The 17,322-nt window shown below is 36.5% G+C and overlaps 1 protein-coding gene across 4 annotated transcripts in view; it reads left to right on the top strand.

Annotated features, from left to right (window-relative positions):
* The window catches only part of STK39 (serine/threonine kinase 39), an 80,761-nt gene extending 65,010 nt beyond the window's left edge, over positions 1 to 15,751 (top strand). For all 4 annotated transcript variants that reach the window (XM_039701601.1, XM_039701609.1, XM_039701594.1 and 1 more), the window contains 2 exons: positions 10,182 to 10,246; positions 14,266 to 15,751. In XM_039701601.1, coding sequence (XP_039557535.1) covers positions 10,182 to 10,246; positions 14,266 to 14,340 — 140 coding nt within the window. In that variant the 3' untranslated portion in view covers positions 14,341 to 15,751. The remainder of the gene's footprint in view (positions 1 to 10,181; positions 10,247 to 14,265) is intronic.
* The last annotated feature ends 1,571 nt before the right edge of the window (positions 15,752 to 17,322 follow it).

The following is a 17,322-nucleotide window of genomic DNA, read 5'->3' on the forward strand; positions in this document are numbered from 1 at the left end:
GTTTATGGTGGCACTGATAATCCACATTCCTAGAAAAGCCATGGACTTAAACAGTAAATATTCTTTTGCTTTCCTAGGTTTTGCCTTGCATTTGCTTATACCTAGTTTTACTTTGTCTTTTTAGATTAGTCATCTTTGAAACAAAATGATGATTTTGTTTAACTAATTCCAACTCATCTTACTGCAGTTAGGAGATGGGCTAGAGCTGCATGAGTGGAAGACATGCTGCATATATTTTTGTGCTCAAAGAGCAGGATGGGTGGCTAACTGGAATAGCACTACCATTTGAGGGCACCTTAGGTTTGTCATTTAATATCAGTGATATTTTGAAATGCACTGATTTTTGTAATATTTAAGAAATTTTTAGAAGTCTCGTTTGTTTTACTTGTGGTTCAAACCAAGTGAAACAACTAAATTTTTAGTTAAATATATCACAGCTTTATTTATTCCAAAGCTCAGTGTACCCATAAACTTTCTAATGAGAAAATGCCTTTATAGATCCTTAAAAATTAATTTCAACAAAATTAGATAGACTAAATATTTTGTGTTTATTTTAATATATTATTCAGAACGAAAACATATAGATTTAATGAAGACTTGACTGTATTTTAAGGCATTTTGTAGAAACCTACGTGCCTTCAACATGTGTACATAACTCAGTATCTCTTTAGCAAGATATGCAAATACATTACAAGTGGAAGAATATCTCTAAAATCCCTGGGGGCTTTAACAAGGACTTAAATATTTCAACACATCTGGCTCACTTAGAGCTAATGCACTGAAGGGTGACTCATAATGATGAGACTGCCGGGAGTTCTGGAAGCTTGAGGTGCACCTGCAGCTAATGAATTTTGTGTCTAATTGCACCTAAGTTATTTTAGACTTTCTATGTTGGATGTAAAAGGTGCACTGGAGAAAGTGTATTGTGTGAAGCTGGCAGGTTTCATGGAAGATCCTAACATGATGAATTTTCAGTTTGGTGAAAATGTAAAGGTTCAAGATGCAAAAAGCCTTGTGTTAGGTGAATAATCACTGTTGCTGTTGTTGTTGAACTATAAACATGTGATATAAGAAATTCTCCAAGTGTGCAAATTATTCTGCATACATATGTGTTTTCATGTGTCATAATGAATGTGCCTGTCTTACAGCCATGATAAAGTAACTAATAATTTTTAGTTATTTTGAAGAAAAAAAAGGTAGAATTGGCAACTGCCTTCAAAGAAAGTTCCTTTTTTCAACCTGCAGTCTACTGCTTCCTACTCAAATGTGCAAATGAATAAATCCAATGGTTATTAGTGGGATTAGTTTGAGTTTTGCCTGATACAGTAAGTGATAAACTCTCTGCCCCTCATAGATCTGAATCAAAGTTTCAATGAGTTTCCCTTCTAGTTAAGAAGAAAACAAAACACAACAAAACAAAAACAATTGTCAATTTGAATCAGAAATTGCAAAAGCAGCAATGTATGTAATGTTCCTGTTTTCAATAGCAATTTACTTGCTGTTCTTTATTTCCTTTGCATTCACTTCTCTGCCAGGGGCTAGTATGTCAAAATAAGGATTTATTGAGGTTCTTCAAGCTAGATGTATTCTATCTCAGAACCTACCTTTGGCACATCAGGGAGTCTTTTCTAAATATATTCTTCTTGTTTCAAGTTTCAGATACAAGGTATTGAAGTAGCCTGGCTGCTATTTCATCTTCTTAATAGTTTTGTCAGAACATTATCTATAATTCATAGCTGAACTTGGGACAGGAGTACTTGTGAAGACCTGATAGGGAAAGGAGATTGCAAAGTAATAATATGCATAGCAGAATATGACCTGCTTTATTTCTGCATAGACCTATATTTCAGATCTAATCCAGTGTGATGGAGATACTTGTTAGAGCTGTCTTCACTATCTTGATGATTATCAAACTGTTGTCAAAACCTGTGTCAGAAAACTAGCACTTGATTTCTACATTCAGTCATGGGGAAATGATTTTTTCAAGCTAGTACTCTCATTCTTTTGTGTAGAGAATTTAAGAGAACAATTTACTGTAATATCTCAGGCTTGTTAAATAGCCCTACTAGCTATTTAGCAGCCCTGCTGCTGGGCAGCAGGTCTAAATTTTTATTATAAATGTTCATTTGAGAATAGACTGAGGTCTAGATTGCTCAGAATCCTCAAAATGAAGGGGAAGTGATGAAATATGTATATACTCATCCCTCACCTTCCTAAATAATCTATTCCATTAGGCACATGAAGAATCAAGGTCTGAAATACATAAGTATTTAATTATCCAAATATATTCCATCTATCCTTTTATAAAGACAAGTAGAATATCCTTTTACTTTGTTTGCTTATCCTTTTAGTTTGTTTTAAACATGCAGTGGCTACCCTAAGCATTTTTTACATCCTCTGGGGGAAGAAAAAACAATTTGAAATATCAACCGCCTTTTTTTTACAAGTTTCTGGGAAAAGTTACAATTTTCCAGTTGTACAATTAATATTTTAATTTATCAATAAAACCAATTGTCACAGTTATGGTCTTTTTCCTTTTTTTTTTCCTCTTCTCACAGACTGTAGAATATAAAATGTTTCCTTTGAATCAGATATCCATACTAAGTAATTGAGAATTCAGGAGCTTAATAATGTGTTATTGGAATTGATGTAGGTAGACTTCTAGCACTAACTTATGTCACTTTCTATTTGGATACAGTACTCCTGTTTCATAAAATATACTGCTTCTGTTGGGTGTGAATTTTTCCATCAGTTACCTAAAGAAAACTTACAACTTGTAATTACTTTACCAATTCTCAGTTTTCCAGTTTTTGCCTGTGACCCCTGGATATCAATACTCCATGGTAATCAATCCTAATTCACTTAATGTGAAGACATTTGAGATCTGCTATTATTTTGTAAATGTGTTGAGATTTTTTTTTTTCAGTTTGAGCAAGGGTAAATATTTAAAGTCTTTATTTGTGGGTAGAAGTCAATCAGGAATATATCCCCCTGATGTCTCTGCCATTCATTTAAATAACCTAGGGTAATTGGTTAGTTGTTAAAGCTTTGGTCCCATCCAAAACTTTTTTTTTTCCTTTTGGAATGAGATTGCCTGGTGCCAAATGCTGGTTAATATCCTTAATGTCTAAAATGACATGAATCAGCCTAAACCTAGGATGTCTGTATGGAATAAGGAATTAATACAGTATTGGGACTCAGAACTCATATGAACCACAGAATTCAAGGGGTGTTAATAATTGCTTTAAATTGTGGAAAGTGCATGTGGAAATTGTTCACTGGGGTCCCTGTTCACTGGGATGCTGTAGGAGACCATTTCCAGTCTTGGTGTTCCTTTCAAAGCAGAGCTGCTTTGGCCTTCTGTTGTCCTGCACCTGCTCTCTTTAATCTGTGTTTTCTGATGGTGAGGCTGCTAATTGAGCTGTAGGAAATTATCATAGTATCGAAAGTTGAAATGGAGATAATTTCCACTGTCTTTTATCTATATCTACTGATTCAGCAGCACACTTTGAGAATTCAGACAAATTTGTGAGCCTTAATCTCCCTTTGATAAATTCCTAATGACACTTCATAAATAATAAATTTCTAAATGTTTTTAATGCTTCTGCCATATCAGTGTCCAATAGCTTTCTCAGAAGAGAAGCCAGGTTTGCTGTTGATCTTTCTGTTTTCTTTTATTTCTTACTTACAAGAATCATGTCTAGATCCTTGCAGTCCTTTACCAATAAACACTTGCTGGTTAGCTGCCACAGATCTTCAAATGCTTCAACATTTCCCTTGCTACTAAGCAACATAAACTAAAGGAATTTTTTCACAGCGTCCTGAATGGTTGAACTAATGGAATCACATTACACTTAAGTGACCTTTTTGATCTCTCTTTGAAGAGCCCTTTAATCTTTCAAGGCAGACAGCTGGTGAGCTGTTAGATAATAACAAGACAGAGATCTGGAGGAATTGTTACCAAAAGCTCTAAACACTGATTGTTTTCATTTTTTGCACAATATACTATAATACAGTACTATCTAGGTTTTAAAACTTAGTTTTGACTTCATTCTGAACTTGCAAATGCGTGAACACCTCTGTGTAATATGAAATATAAATGAGTGCATAGATTGCAATGAACATCTTGCAATATGTGAGCCTCAAGAGCGTGCATAATAAATTCAGCCCTTTGGAGGAAAACCCTACCAGTAGCTGAATTTTTAGGAGTGATAATTCCACTTACTCAGGCACCCTGTGTCCTAAGACCTATACAGGAGAACACAGCATTAATCCTCAAACCAGCAGACTCCCAAGGCAGTTAATTATGGTGAGCTCCATGTATCAGATGAAAATGGTAAAATAACTGCCTGCTGTTGGGGAAGAGGTAATATTTGAAACAATCAGCAAGAAAGCCAATAAATCTGTGGAGGTTTGAGCTTGTCTTCTCTAACAGCTGTACTGTTGATGAAGTAGGGAGCAGTTGAAGGTAGCTATTTTTTATAGACTGAGTTTTAGACTACATAAAAAATATTTCACTTCTAACTTATTAAAAATATTTTTCATTTTCTCCAAGGTTATAATTTTTCTCTTTTTTTGGTGACAGTAATTTTGTGCCTGAATAATACTTCCCTTTCCCCATATCTGAATTTCAGGATTACAATATGCACTAGCTTTGCAAACTGTTGAACCTAAGCATGAGTTCATAAGCTATTTCTGAGGTTACCCATCCATTCTTTGCAAAATGGAAAAGCAGATGAATCATTATTCTTTTGAGAGCACCCCAGAAATATCATCTCAAGCTTTAGATTCTGCTTGTGTCTGTGTTTATGCCAGATGGCTCTGGCTTAGTTGGCTGGGTGGGCATTGTACTGGAAATAGTTTAACTGTACTTCATATAGCTTTATTTACTGTCTCATTAATTTTAACTTTTCCAGAAGTTTTCCCTCTTCAGAAGCTATTAGGGTTAAGTTTCATGTCGTGCTAAGAATTTTAAGTAACCAGAGAGAGAGCGCTTTGCCACATCACAGGAGAAAACCAGCTATTTGAGACTGCCCAAAGTTTGGTTGTTATTTGGTTATTATTAATTATTATCTTGTATTTGTAAGATTTGAAGAGGCTTTTTTTGTTCTGTTACCTCATATCAATCACTCATTTAAGAACTGTAATTTATGTTGTTGGCCAAAATTCTAATATTGCAAAGAGTAAGTAATTTGCATTACACACATGCAAAAGCCTCTAGTTATGTGGGGGTTTTTTTTATTGATATCATCTGCAATTAACACCCTGTGTTCTGTATATTTATATGCTGGGTTTGACCTTTTCTCCTATTGCATGTTCTGCAAATGCAGACACTTATTTTGTCAGAGTGGCACAACCATTTGTCACTGAGCAAAACCTGCAAAAGAACCTGGAAAGATTTGTGGTGTGTAGGTTGATTACATGTCCTTCAGAAGCCTTCTGAAGAAAGTGAACAGCACCTCATTTATTGTTGTAAACAACAAAAAGCCTCTTGTCCTAACTGTTACTAATGTCTAAAGAGAGCTTTTGCTCCAAGGCATGTTTTGAAGTATACTCTATTTACCTGAGGTTACTGCTGGCAAAGATTTTTCCATCACCACTTAATTTTTTCTTGTTCATGTTTCTTCTTCTGACTTTTATAGGTGCATGGCCATAACATACTGAGAAAACACTCTGCAAAATAAAGGAGTATAGAATATCCAGGTCTTGTAGAAACAGGGAATTCCCAAAAGGAGTTTAATATCAGTTAGTGCTGCTTGCAATTGCTAATCTATGAATTTCACAAGTACAACATCCAAGGCATGGCTTCAGATTATTTCAAAGAAAAATGGCTTTGTCAATCAGAACTGCAGTATACTTAGCTTAGAGATAAGGTGTAAAGAGACATTTTACAATGCTCCTCACTTTTCCAAATAATCTAAGTATCAGTGGAGGAAACAATTCCTGCCTCTCTAGAAAGTCCTAGTATGAAACTCCTTTTCACTTTAGGGAGTGTTACTGTATTAAATTGATTTTGTTCACCAATTTGCAACACAAGAATTGTTGGGACTGGGGGGTGGGGAAAGGTGGTGAGAATGGGGTGGTTATTTTCCTCACTATGGTTTGCAGATGTGATTGGGTTAATTTAGAAACAGAGCATTTAGAAACTTCAGTCTCATTTGTCGTATTTAAGGCAAATTAGAACTTTGCACATGAACTGTACTAGGAGGGTTAGTGAGTCTTAGCCTAGTAAGTAATTCTTCTGAATGAGAGAAGCCTAAATCCAGTAGCTGGAGAAGATTTTCGTCAATAAAGCCTAATAGTTCAAATTAAAAATAATTGGGTTTTTTTACTTGCCTGAAGGGACAAGTAATTCTGTATAGGGCTGAACAGTAACAGCAACTGCTTGTAAGGGAAAGCATTCTTTACTGTCACGAGTGTATGCCTGGCATGAATTTTTTTGGTGTCTTTGAGGGTAATTTGCATACCTAGTGGTCCAAACTGTGTAGGTTTAGTAATAGTCCTAAATTTTTAGAAATACATTTACAAGATATAATTACTGCAAATGATATCTTTAATTGCATTTAAAGTAGGATGAGCATTCAACTGTAGAGTATGTTGTTGTATTTATAATTCTGAGGATGTCTTCACTGCATGGGATCCCCAGATCTTCTGGAGAAATAACTGGAAGGGACTGCAGGCATTCAGGAAGTACTTTCACATGCTGGGATGGCTTCTACTGCTTGTGCTGCAGGCTCTGTTTCCAGTGGAATTTACCTAAACTAGAGATCCCATGAACACCTGAAGTTTATGTGTTATGTTTTTCTTAGGTGACTTCATCAGGCTCCATAGGATTTCAATTACCACTTGAACACAGATCTTAAACATTTTGGGTGCAGAGGGACACATCCAAAGCTATGTACTTAACTGAGGTCCTAGAAAGTTTGGCTTGTATTAAGGTGAAAAGAGTAATGATTGTCTCATCCCTACAGGTAATGAACCATATTTTAGAGTTTCCTGAAATACTGACTTTAGGTATCCAAATTCAGATCTAGAAAAACAAAAGCAAGGAGTTAGAAAAATGAAAAAGATACCAGCAGGATGATATGGTTTTGCTGGATAAGTATGTGCAAATACTTGGCTCTTAGTTGATGATAATTATATATGCTTTCAGATATTGCAGAAAGAGTAGGCTTTTGGGAGGATTTGCATTCATGGTGGCTTGATTGACTGTGATTAATGACATTATTTTGGCTAGATGATTTCTGTTGCCTTTCTCTAAAGGCCAGAAAGTGTAAAACACAGTACCAAAGTCAGAGGTGAAATGCTAGTTGTACTTGAAAATGCTGAATATGTACAATTAAAATTGAAAAGATCTCTCTGTAGGAAACTGCAGGTGTGACTATTCTTGATGTGAACCTGTATTCTAATATTATGAATTCTATAGGTCTGCTTTCTTATTTTCAAGCATAGCCTGCAAATATGTGACATTTTGCCCTTAAATCCTCCTAATCTTCTATTTGATTACACATATCCCACTCTAGCTATGGTCCATCAGAAAAAAAAATAAAGCATATTTAATATGTAAAAGTTTCTGACTTGAGTTCATATTAAAAGTAAAAACAAGTGAATAAATAAAACTGTGTCCCATAGCCTTTTACTGAGCACTATTCTTGGCTTTCTTCAGGAATGATAACCATCTAAAATACCACTCATTTCTGATACAGTGTTTAACAACAACAACAAAGTAATTACCATTAACTATTTACATATATAAAAAATCCAATTTTGCTATTTTTACTTGGAAATGTTTAATCTCTTCCCTGCTAAAGAATCAATCATGAGCGGGGTTAGGGTTTTTAAAGACTCAATACTACCTGTGACATCCTGATGCCCCTTACCAATGTATGCTAGTTCATTAAAACACTTGCTGGTCGTGGGCTGCTGTTTGCAAAAGCACTAATAATACCTTTGCCAGTAACTGCCTGAGGGCAGCTGGAAGGTTTGCTCCTGGGGGAGCAGCCCAGAGCACGCTCACTTGCCTTGGTTGTTCCACAGCAGGTCGACATTAAATCAAAGGCTGCCCTTCCGAAAGATATGCATGCACTTGAAGCTCATATTTTTGTAACATTTTATTTAGGTGAAGTTAGAAATCTTTGGATTTAGGATCCAATGCCTATCTGGCTTTGTAGCACTGTCTTCAGTTCAATGCAGCCAGCTAGCACTAGCTGGAGAATTTGTTCTTTTTTTTTTTTTAAGATACTGTTTACAGAGATTTGGATAAACCTGAGCTGCTCTTGAGTGCATGATCGTATTTTATACATTTTTAAAACATAAAAAATTGAAGCTATTCTATCCTGGCTTCAGGAGATACAAGGCTGAATGTTCCTAAGATTCTAAATATTAATTGCAATTAATATGCATTATATGTATTTGCATGTATTTCATCAGGTAGGAGGTACTGCAATAAAAGTTTTGTAAAGATTTTGGAAGTGAATTGTGTGACTAAAATAAAAAGCTGTTTGTAACTGGTAGAATAAAAAAATTTATTAATAATGAGGCTTTAAAAATTGAAAGACTTCCTATTGTAGTGCCTGCAGTTGAGTTCATTTAACAGTGAAGGTTAAGTCTTTTCTTTACAAAAAACATTCTCTACTAAATGTACCTTATGCTTGCTTTTAAGTTCTATTTTTAATTTCATATACACTTTCATCTCCAGTTAAATTTATTACAAGTGTATAAACAATCCTTGATGCTATTTTAATTGTATAAAGAAAATGAGACCCACAGAAAACTGATTTGCATTTAACAGTGACAGATTGGCTGAATTGTTTACTTTTCTAAATTCCCTTGCCAGGTAGTGTACTTCCCCTGTGAGGTGAATTTCTGTTATTACACAGTGGATCATGCATGGTCAGGCACAGTGGGAGTGAAAATGTTGTCCTCACAATGTTAGAAGGTGGAGGAAGCAGAAACCTAAGCTTGTAGCTGTAGGACATGGAACATGCAAATGTTTGGTGTGATCTTCTACCATATGAATGATGTGGAGAGAGTTACTTATGAGCAGCATTTTCTTTCTTGCCTCTATGGTACGCACCTAGTCAGTGTACTAAGAAACGTCTGCTACTTAATACCTGTTCATTTTCTTTTTATAATCTTGTTTAAACAGCTCTGCCAGGTGTGAAATATTTATCTCATGCTCATATCCTGTTGATTACATCTTGTGCTCATATATCAGTCTTGAACCAAGGCCCTTAATGATTTGGTCTGATTTAGTTCAGGATCTGTGACTGTGCAAAGTTGGGGAGCCAGTTTAGTAAACATACAAAGCTGAAAGCAGATTGGAGTCAAGACTAATGGTAGCAATATTTGTAAAACAGACCAATTTAAAATGTAACTTAGGTGTTTTGATAGAAAAAGTGTTTATTAAGTTCCTGCATTCTCCTCTGTTTTCAAAGAGTAAATTGTTTCCTTCCTGATATTTCTGTTACAGCACAGAGCTTCCTTTTCTGGACACTCAAGCTCTGTTCATCCAGTTAAAGTGTTTATTGCTGTTACATGACACATCTTGATCATGTTTTCTAAGAGAGTAGTTTGAAGATCAGCTCTTTTTGTGTCACTCTTGTATTTTAACTTTTTTTGTTGTTTTTTTCTGCTAGTGAGCTGTAACATATCACCTAGAGTCTGTGTTAGTGCCAGCCCCAAAAAGGGAGAGAAGCACATGCATAAAACCAGTTAGAGAGGACAGTGAGCTCAGTGTTCTGCTAGAAACTGATGCTGATAGTGACCCTGGCTATGGCAGAAAGATGATATAAATCATGCTAGCCATCACCTTATCCTTGGCTGTCTGATTCTCCCATCTTCCTTGCACTTGTATTTGTGTGATTGTTAACTATTTATGGAATAGACTAAACTGAGAATTAGTAAATTGGGCTTTTTTTCTGTAATTTGGTTTTCAGGCAGATTATCCCCCTGAATCAGTTCACATAGTCACAAAGTATCAGTGACTGTGAAAGAAAGGAAGTAGGATTTATGGCAGCCCAACTGCCCTCTGAAACCACAGCTAGAGAGGGTTAAATGATTCAAGTGGTAATTTACAGACACATATATGTGTAGAATGAAGTAGAAGATTCAGCAAAAGCCTTGATGTCAAGTTGAATGCAGTTTTCTGTAAATCATATTTTTTTGTCTTTGTTTTACAGTTGCTGCTAACTTACAGAAGATAGTAGATGATCCAAAGGCCTTGAAAACATTGACTTTTAAGTTGGTAAGTAAAAGCATCTATGGAAGAAACAGACAATATATCACAATATTCACATAGAATCTGGGTTCTATCTCAGTTACAGCTACTTTGTTGAATGTGTTGACAGATAAAGTGACTGAAATTTCCATGTATTAGAGAAAAAGTTTAAACCCTGTTTTGATGGGACAGTGCCATGGGGAAGGGGGTTCAGTCACATGAGTTCTGAGGCAGCCTGAGGTTTAGGGGAGAAGCTGCAGTAAGAAAACCCTTGGGAAGAATTGCAGAAACAAGTAAAGCAGAGAAAACTCTAATAGCTAGGTTAACACTCCTTCACCCCCACCCCCTTAGATCTACCCTGGCTGAAGTGTCCTCTGCTCATGGACATATTGTTCCAATCCCATTTTTTTCAAACACCTGCCCTCATTTTTCTTGCATGCAGGTCACCTTCTCCACTGCTTGCTTCTCCTTAGTTCTTCTTTTCAACCTTCTTTCAGTTGACCATCCACACCTGCATGTTGGTCTTTCTCCCACTGTATTTTATTGTTTTCTCCTTCTCTACCTCTTTCTATCTTCTGTATGTATGTCATCAGACCCTGGATTGGGGCTTGGGGCTTGGGACTCCTTTCTGTGCTGCATTTTGTACACTGGACCATGGGTCCTTAATTTTGGTTAATATCGATCATAGCATGATAGACTTAATTTGATATTAATAAATTTAAATTGCAAAAACTTGAGCTAGAATTGATGTGCTGTGTTTGTTTTTATTTATTGTTAAAATTAAGTTGAAAAATGTATATATCTGAAGCTGTTGAATTATTAGTTATGTAAATACCAATTAGCTTTCAGCACCTTTTGCTGAGAGTGACTCAGTCACATGAGAGACTAGACTGAATGTGTTAGATAAGCAGGTCTCCAGAATCACAGCTTTGTTTATAAAAGCAGCTGCTGTAGAGAGCCATTTTTAGACCTAATTGATGATGATGTATTAATTCAAGACTCTTCTTCCCATGTCATTCTTTATACAGATCTGAGGAGTTTTAGCTGACTCATTTGAACTCATTTTTCCTGTACAGTCCAGTGAAATCCCCTGAACTTCCACCCTCCTTGTGAGAAGGGGTTGGGGTAGGGGAATAAAGACACGTAACTCAAATTCATTTCTTTCTCTGGCCTTTGCTATAAATATAGCTTAAAAGCTAGTCTTTTCTTTTTGCAGCTGATCTGTGCTCTTGTCTTCTAAACATCTGACTTGGCTTTATTGTGTAGTAAATGGCATCTCACCAAGAGCATTTAAGTAACAGATACTCGAGAGGCTCTGAGAAGCCTGGATTTCTCATTCCCATACTTAAAATAGAGGTCTATGATTCCAAAATGTAATATCCTGTAGTATCCAGGTTAGGTATGCTGAAAACAAATCCACTTGAAAATTTAGGTTGGGATTTTTTTTTCTATTTTTTGGTGATCTAGTTGGATTTATTGCTGAGGTTTAGTCAATGTCACCTAGAACTTCAGATTCCAGTGAGTGAATGCTGCTATCATCCTGCTCCTTACCATACTCAGAATTAGCAGACAATCCAAATTCAATGTCTTTGTCCCCGCTGTAGGTAAGTTCCACTGGATAGGTAGGAATTCTGGAGGTTAATTTTTAACCTTACTTTCTTCCTCATACTTTTGACCTAGGTTTCCTGCACTAGTTCCTGTTTACACAGAGAAAGACTATAACAAGAAGTATCCTAATTGATTTTTCTCCTTGGATTAATTTCATATATGTTCTGCTTCTGCCTATTTCTGTATTGTATAATGAAGTTGCTAAGTGAATTGTTGCCTATGAGAACTCTCTCATATCTTTGTATGCACTACTGGGTCTTTGTTACCTCTTAGCAACATCTCACTGAATTTGAACACTTATATACAACTTGATTAAAACACATTGTGTTGGGAAATATTTAATGGGGATTAAAGGTCTAAATGTAGCATATATCCATTCAGAAAACTCAATTCAAAACTACTTCTTAGTCTAGGATTAGTTGCTACTATTTCTGGACAAGGAGTCTGGTTAGTATCTTACTGCTTACAGGTTGCTGTTGCTGGTAAATAATATTTCTATTCAAACAGCAGGCTGTTAATCTTTGTGGTGAAAAAGGAACAGTTTATGTCTTAACTATTTTTATATCTAATTATTACAGAAATAGTAAAGAAAAATTTTAAGGTGAGGTGTCTGGATGTCAGGGGCTGGATTCCTTCTCTTGCATATTTTATAAACAATATATCTTTGCTCTTAAAATTATGTAATTCTGCAGAACATATATAGTATTAAATATCCCCTAGTTGTCTTGGCTAATATGGAATGAAAACTTCCCTGAAGGATCCAGCTGTCCACACTTTGGGAAGGAGGCTGCTTTAATGCACAAATAATCCTGGAAACACTCAAGGAAACACAAAATCATTGCACGGCATAACTTGCATTTTGTATAAGGACTTTGCTTATGAAAAAGGGTGGAAAGAAACCCAATAATGAAAGAGTGTGTTCAGTCTCTACCAAGTACTTTTATGTTGCAGTTTGTGTATAGTATTTGTATTTATGTTAGGCACAAAATATAAGTTAATAGATTCCAGATGCATTGAATATCCATAAGATAATATTTATTGATAAGGAAGGCATTTAAATATCTATATGCATCTAGACACGTTACTTAGCATGGCTTTGAGGAGATTGATAGCTAGTTAGAGTATAGAACAGTGTTAGTAGTAGTAGCACTTTTTAGCATTACATTTTAAGTGCAAAATTCAAACTCCATTTATTTGGTAAATTTCCAATCCAAGCATCATTCAGATATCTGAATAGTTACCAGGAGTGATGAGCTCAGACCTTTAACTTGGTGCTTCTGTGTTGTAAGAGATATGAAATACTACCTGAAGAGAGAACTTCTGTTCTCTGTGTCTTCTCAAAGTAAATTTGAAGGAGTAGCCTGATGTAATATTTCCACAAGTGTCAACACAGTGTTAATTCTGGTCATGCAAATTCCATGGATTGTGTCAGTGCACCTTCTGTGCACAATCTGAGAGCTCTTAACCTTACAGCACATGTTCACAAACCAGTTCTATTAAAGGGGTCAACTGCTACTAATACAAAAAAGGATCAAAATAATTTTTATAGGGTGGACCAATTGTTGTGTTGGAGATGTTTTGTGATAAGCAAAAGAATCTGAAGGCATCTGTTATAAGTAAGTTAGCATTGCACATTTTAATCCAATTATATTAATACTTTGACTTATCTACCATACAGATAAAAATATATAAACCCCTTTATTTAAAATGTCACTTTTGTCCTACAGAAGCAGCTTTTGTGTTTAAAAATCAAAACATAGAAATACTCTGCCTCCAGAATATTTTTTTAAAACAGACCTAAAGTAATTGTTTAGTCCTGAGCAAAGTGGTTTTATATTCTTACTGTTATATATGAAAAATGAACTGATCACTTGTACTAATTTGTTTTGTGACAGGCTTTACTGAAGAATTTAAAATGTAGAGTTTTAAGTACTAGATTGTACTGTCAGCTGGAGCTGTCTTTTGCAAATATTAGTATTTACTCTTTTACTGAAGACTGCTTCAGTTTCTTGTTTAAGAATTCAGCTGGTTGCTGAACTAACTTGCTGGCTGGACTCATGAGACATTTGCTGTGTACAGCACAGTGGTAAAAAGTGGATTCTATACATGTATATTGGATGCTCTTCATGAGTGAAAACTGTTTACTCCCATGAAAAAGCAAATTTGGCTCCAGTCTAGAAGGTTTGGTTTAAAGATTTTGGGTATTTCAGTGTCCATTTTCCAGTATTTTTTCCCATAATTTTTAGTATTGACTACAAGAGTTTGCTAAAATTAAGGATGCAATTGTTTGATGCTGACTGAGGCCACTTGAAGCAGTCTGAAAGCTTTCCTTCAATCAAGCTGTTTGCTGACTGGGTGATATGGGGAAATTTTATATCCTGGCTGTCAAATGCTCCTTTGTAGCATGATATACTAAACATTTCTGTTTGTACTTGCAGGCCTCTGGCTGTGATGGCACTGAGATTCCTGATGAAGTGAAACTGATTGGTTTTGCTCAGTTAAGTGTCAGCTGATGTCTGTCCCTTGACCCCAAGCCGAATTGTGAGATTGCGAAAAAGCCAGCTTAGATACAAGGGAAAATTAATGCACCACACACTGAGTTCTGCTTCATTATCTAGCAATTCACAAAGTCAGAACAAGCAAAGCCCACAGCTACACCGCTGCTGTTAACGTTCAAAATGCTCCTAAATGTCTCTTAGCAGTTGATTTGGATTGCCCCAAAGTGAAAAGCCTGTGGAATTGCTCTCAGGTGGCTGTATTTATTGGTTAAAAAAGGAACTTTCTATCAAGCTTACTTCTTTCATAGACTTTGAGTGATACTATTTTACCTGTACTTGTGGTTGATAATACTGCCTCTGTTCTGTTACATTTAGAAATTAACATACATATAAAAGTTTAGAAATATTAGCCAAACTTGAATTCTAGTTTAAAAAATGACTGTGAATTTTATTTTTCATATATTTATGCATTACACATACTAGTAATAAGAAAATTATTTGACTTGATTATGTGCTATTTGCAGTTAATCTCCCACTATTTAAAAAAGTTTCAGGTATATCTTTGAAGTATTTGGTAACTTCTAGGGGTTTTTTGAAATAATTTGATCCGGCATTAGCAAGCTTTTGTTGGCTGTGTGTCAAAAAACCAGTCCACAAACTGATCCTCAAGGGAGTGGGAGGTGCCTTGCAGATATTAATGTTTTAAGAATGTGCCTGAGGCTGCTTATATAAATAATCTCCATTTTCTAGAAGTACCATATATATGGTACAATAAATATAAATATATATAGTTATCTGAGCGAGGAGGTGATATACAGTAGCAAAGGTGTTAGAGTATTTTGACTATGCTTTATTGGGGAGTCTATGAGCTAGAGCTACTGTGAACCGTTGTTAAGGTAGAATGCTTACTGTGTCCATCTCTGATCTGACTTACCCTAAATGATAGAAACCAGTTGTATACAAGCGAATAAAAACTTGAAGAATGGAACTGAAGCTTTATTTGAAGTCCTGCTAAATACCAAGGTGGAATAATAGGGCTTTGTGCAATGATCAAGTAAAACTATTACAAAGAAAACACTTTGACCCAAGTAGTCCTCTGCTTAACCTGTGACATAGATGTTATGGAGCTAGGGAACCTTAGAAAGACTTCCACATTTGGAGACATGTTTCTCAGAGGTTACACTTTAAACTACTTCCTAGTTAATCCTAGATAAGTGGCAGCTCTTTAATGTACTGAAAATGGCAAATATATATTGTTAAGAGAAGTTATTTATAATGCCTTGTCATAATCGTTGAGGTGTTCTAGAACTATTTGCATTCGACTAAATGTAATCCCATCCCATCCTACTGTTTACATGATGATTACTCCAAGATGACTGCAAAGATTAAAAAAAATAAAATTAAAATAAAGATGTATTGCACAAACTGGTTTGTATTTTGAGTTTCCATGTTCTGGTTGGATTACAGAGTTGTTACAAAAGGCTGCTGCCCTTAGTTTGGGAGAGGCATCTGAGGAGGAGGAGGTGGAGGAAAGGATTGCTTTGGCTCCTTGCTCTCCGAGGCTTTACCGAAGCCATTTTTAAGGCTCCCAAGGGGTTACTTCAATAAATCAATGCTTTTCCCGGGGCAGGTTTGTGTTGGGGGAGAGCGGGAGGGCCGGGGTGGGCTCGGCGGCCCAGCTGAGGCGCCTTGGGGCCGGCCAGGCCGCTCGGGGCTGCTGGTGCCCGCAGGGCTCCCGGCGGGCGAGCCCCGGCGCTGGGCTGGCTCTCGGCAGCCGGCGGGCAGCGGCGTGAGTGAGCGAGCCTTTGTCCGGGCCCCGAGGCCGGCGGTGCCGGGCAGGGCTGGCCCGGCCGTGAGGGCTCAGGGCTGCTCGTCCGGCTGCGGTTCGCAGCTGGCTGTTCACCTGTGTGCCCGAGTGTAACAAAAGGTTCCTGAAACGTGCACATACCAGTGACCCAGGTGATAACTTGTAGCACTGCGACGGGGAGGGGCTAAATTCTGAGCGTTGCTATGGGGTTATTTTTATGTATTTTAATGTGCATTTCTAAGCATTGCACCGTTATTGACTAATCCACTGTACTACTGCTACAATACTTTCTCAGATGAAGTGAATGTTCAAAGGGAAGCTTCTTGTTTCCACTGTTCTAGAAAAAGAAGTGGAATATATATAGAATATATATATCTGGATGAAAACAATGTTCCATGTTCACTATACACCTCCCCAGAAGGTGGGAAAAAGTGTTGGGATATGAGTAGCAACTGTCAGAAGTGCTCATCTGCTATGCTGGTTGGGGCTGCAGGAGGTATCTAAATAAAGAACCTAACGCTTTAATTGAGGCAGTCAGCAGTATTGTACCGAGATAAAGTCCTAACAGTTGTTGCTCACTTGTGATCTGATGCAGAAACATGGTGATACTTCTGTGGTTCAATGAGGCAGCAAATTCATGTTGCACTTTTGTCACAACTGTGTTGGGTTTTAAAACTTTTTTCTTGTTTTTACTGCTAAGATATTGTGTATAAACACAATGTGAGCAAAATGCATTTTTGAAAAGGTAGAAAGAAAGGGTAATTAAGGCTTTAGTGTGTTAAAATGACATTTGTAAGTAGTTTATACTTTTAGTATATACAGAAGGTAAAAAGAAGGTGAAAATGTATAGTACATTGCAGTAGAAAGCAGTGAGCAAGCTATGATGAGTAGAAGTAAATAGCAAACGTCATAGCAATTTGCTTTTTTATTATTATATACACATCCTCTGTTGAATAATAAGGGAAAAAACTAGCAGCTATTCATTCGTTCATGTTTACATAAAAAGCATTAGGAAGCTGGGTGAAGTTCTTATAGATGTGACATTACTTGCCCCAAAATAGTTGTGGTGCTGGCTACAGCACCTGTCTTGTTTGAAAGAAAAGGTCTCTAATTAATGAGGTGAAGCTGGAACAGGGGAGCTGCCATGTAGCTGTCTCTAAGGCCAGGAAAATAGGGCTTAATTAGATGGT

This window comes from Passer montanus, unplaced genomic scaffold (genome assembly GCF_014805655.1).
Source record: "Passer montanus isolate IOZ18808 unplaced genomic scaffold, ASM1480565v1 scaffold1, whole genome shotgun sequence".
Classification (NCBI taxonomy): Eukaryota; Metazoa; Chordata; class Aves; order Passeriformes; family Passeridae; genus Passer; species Passer montanus.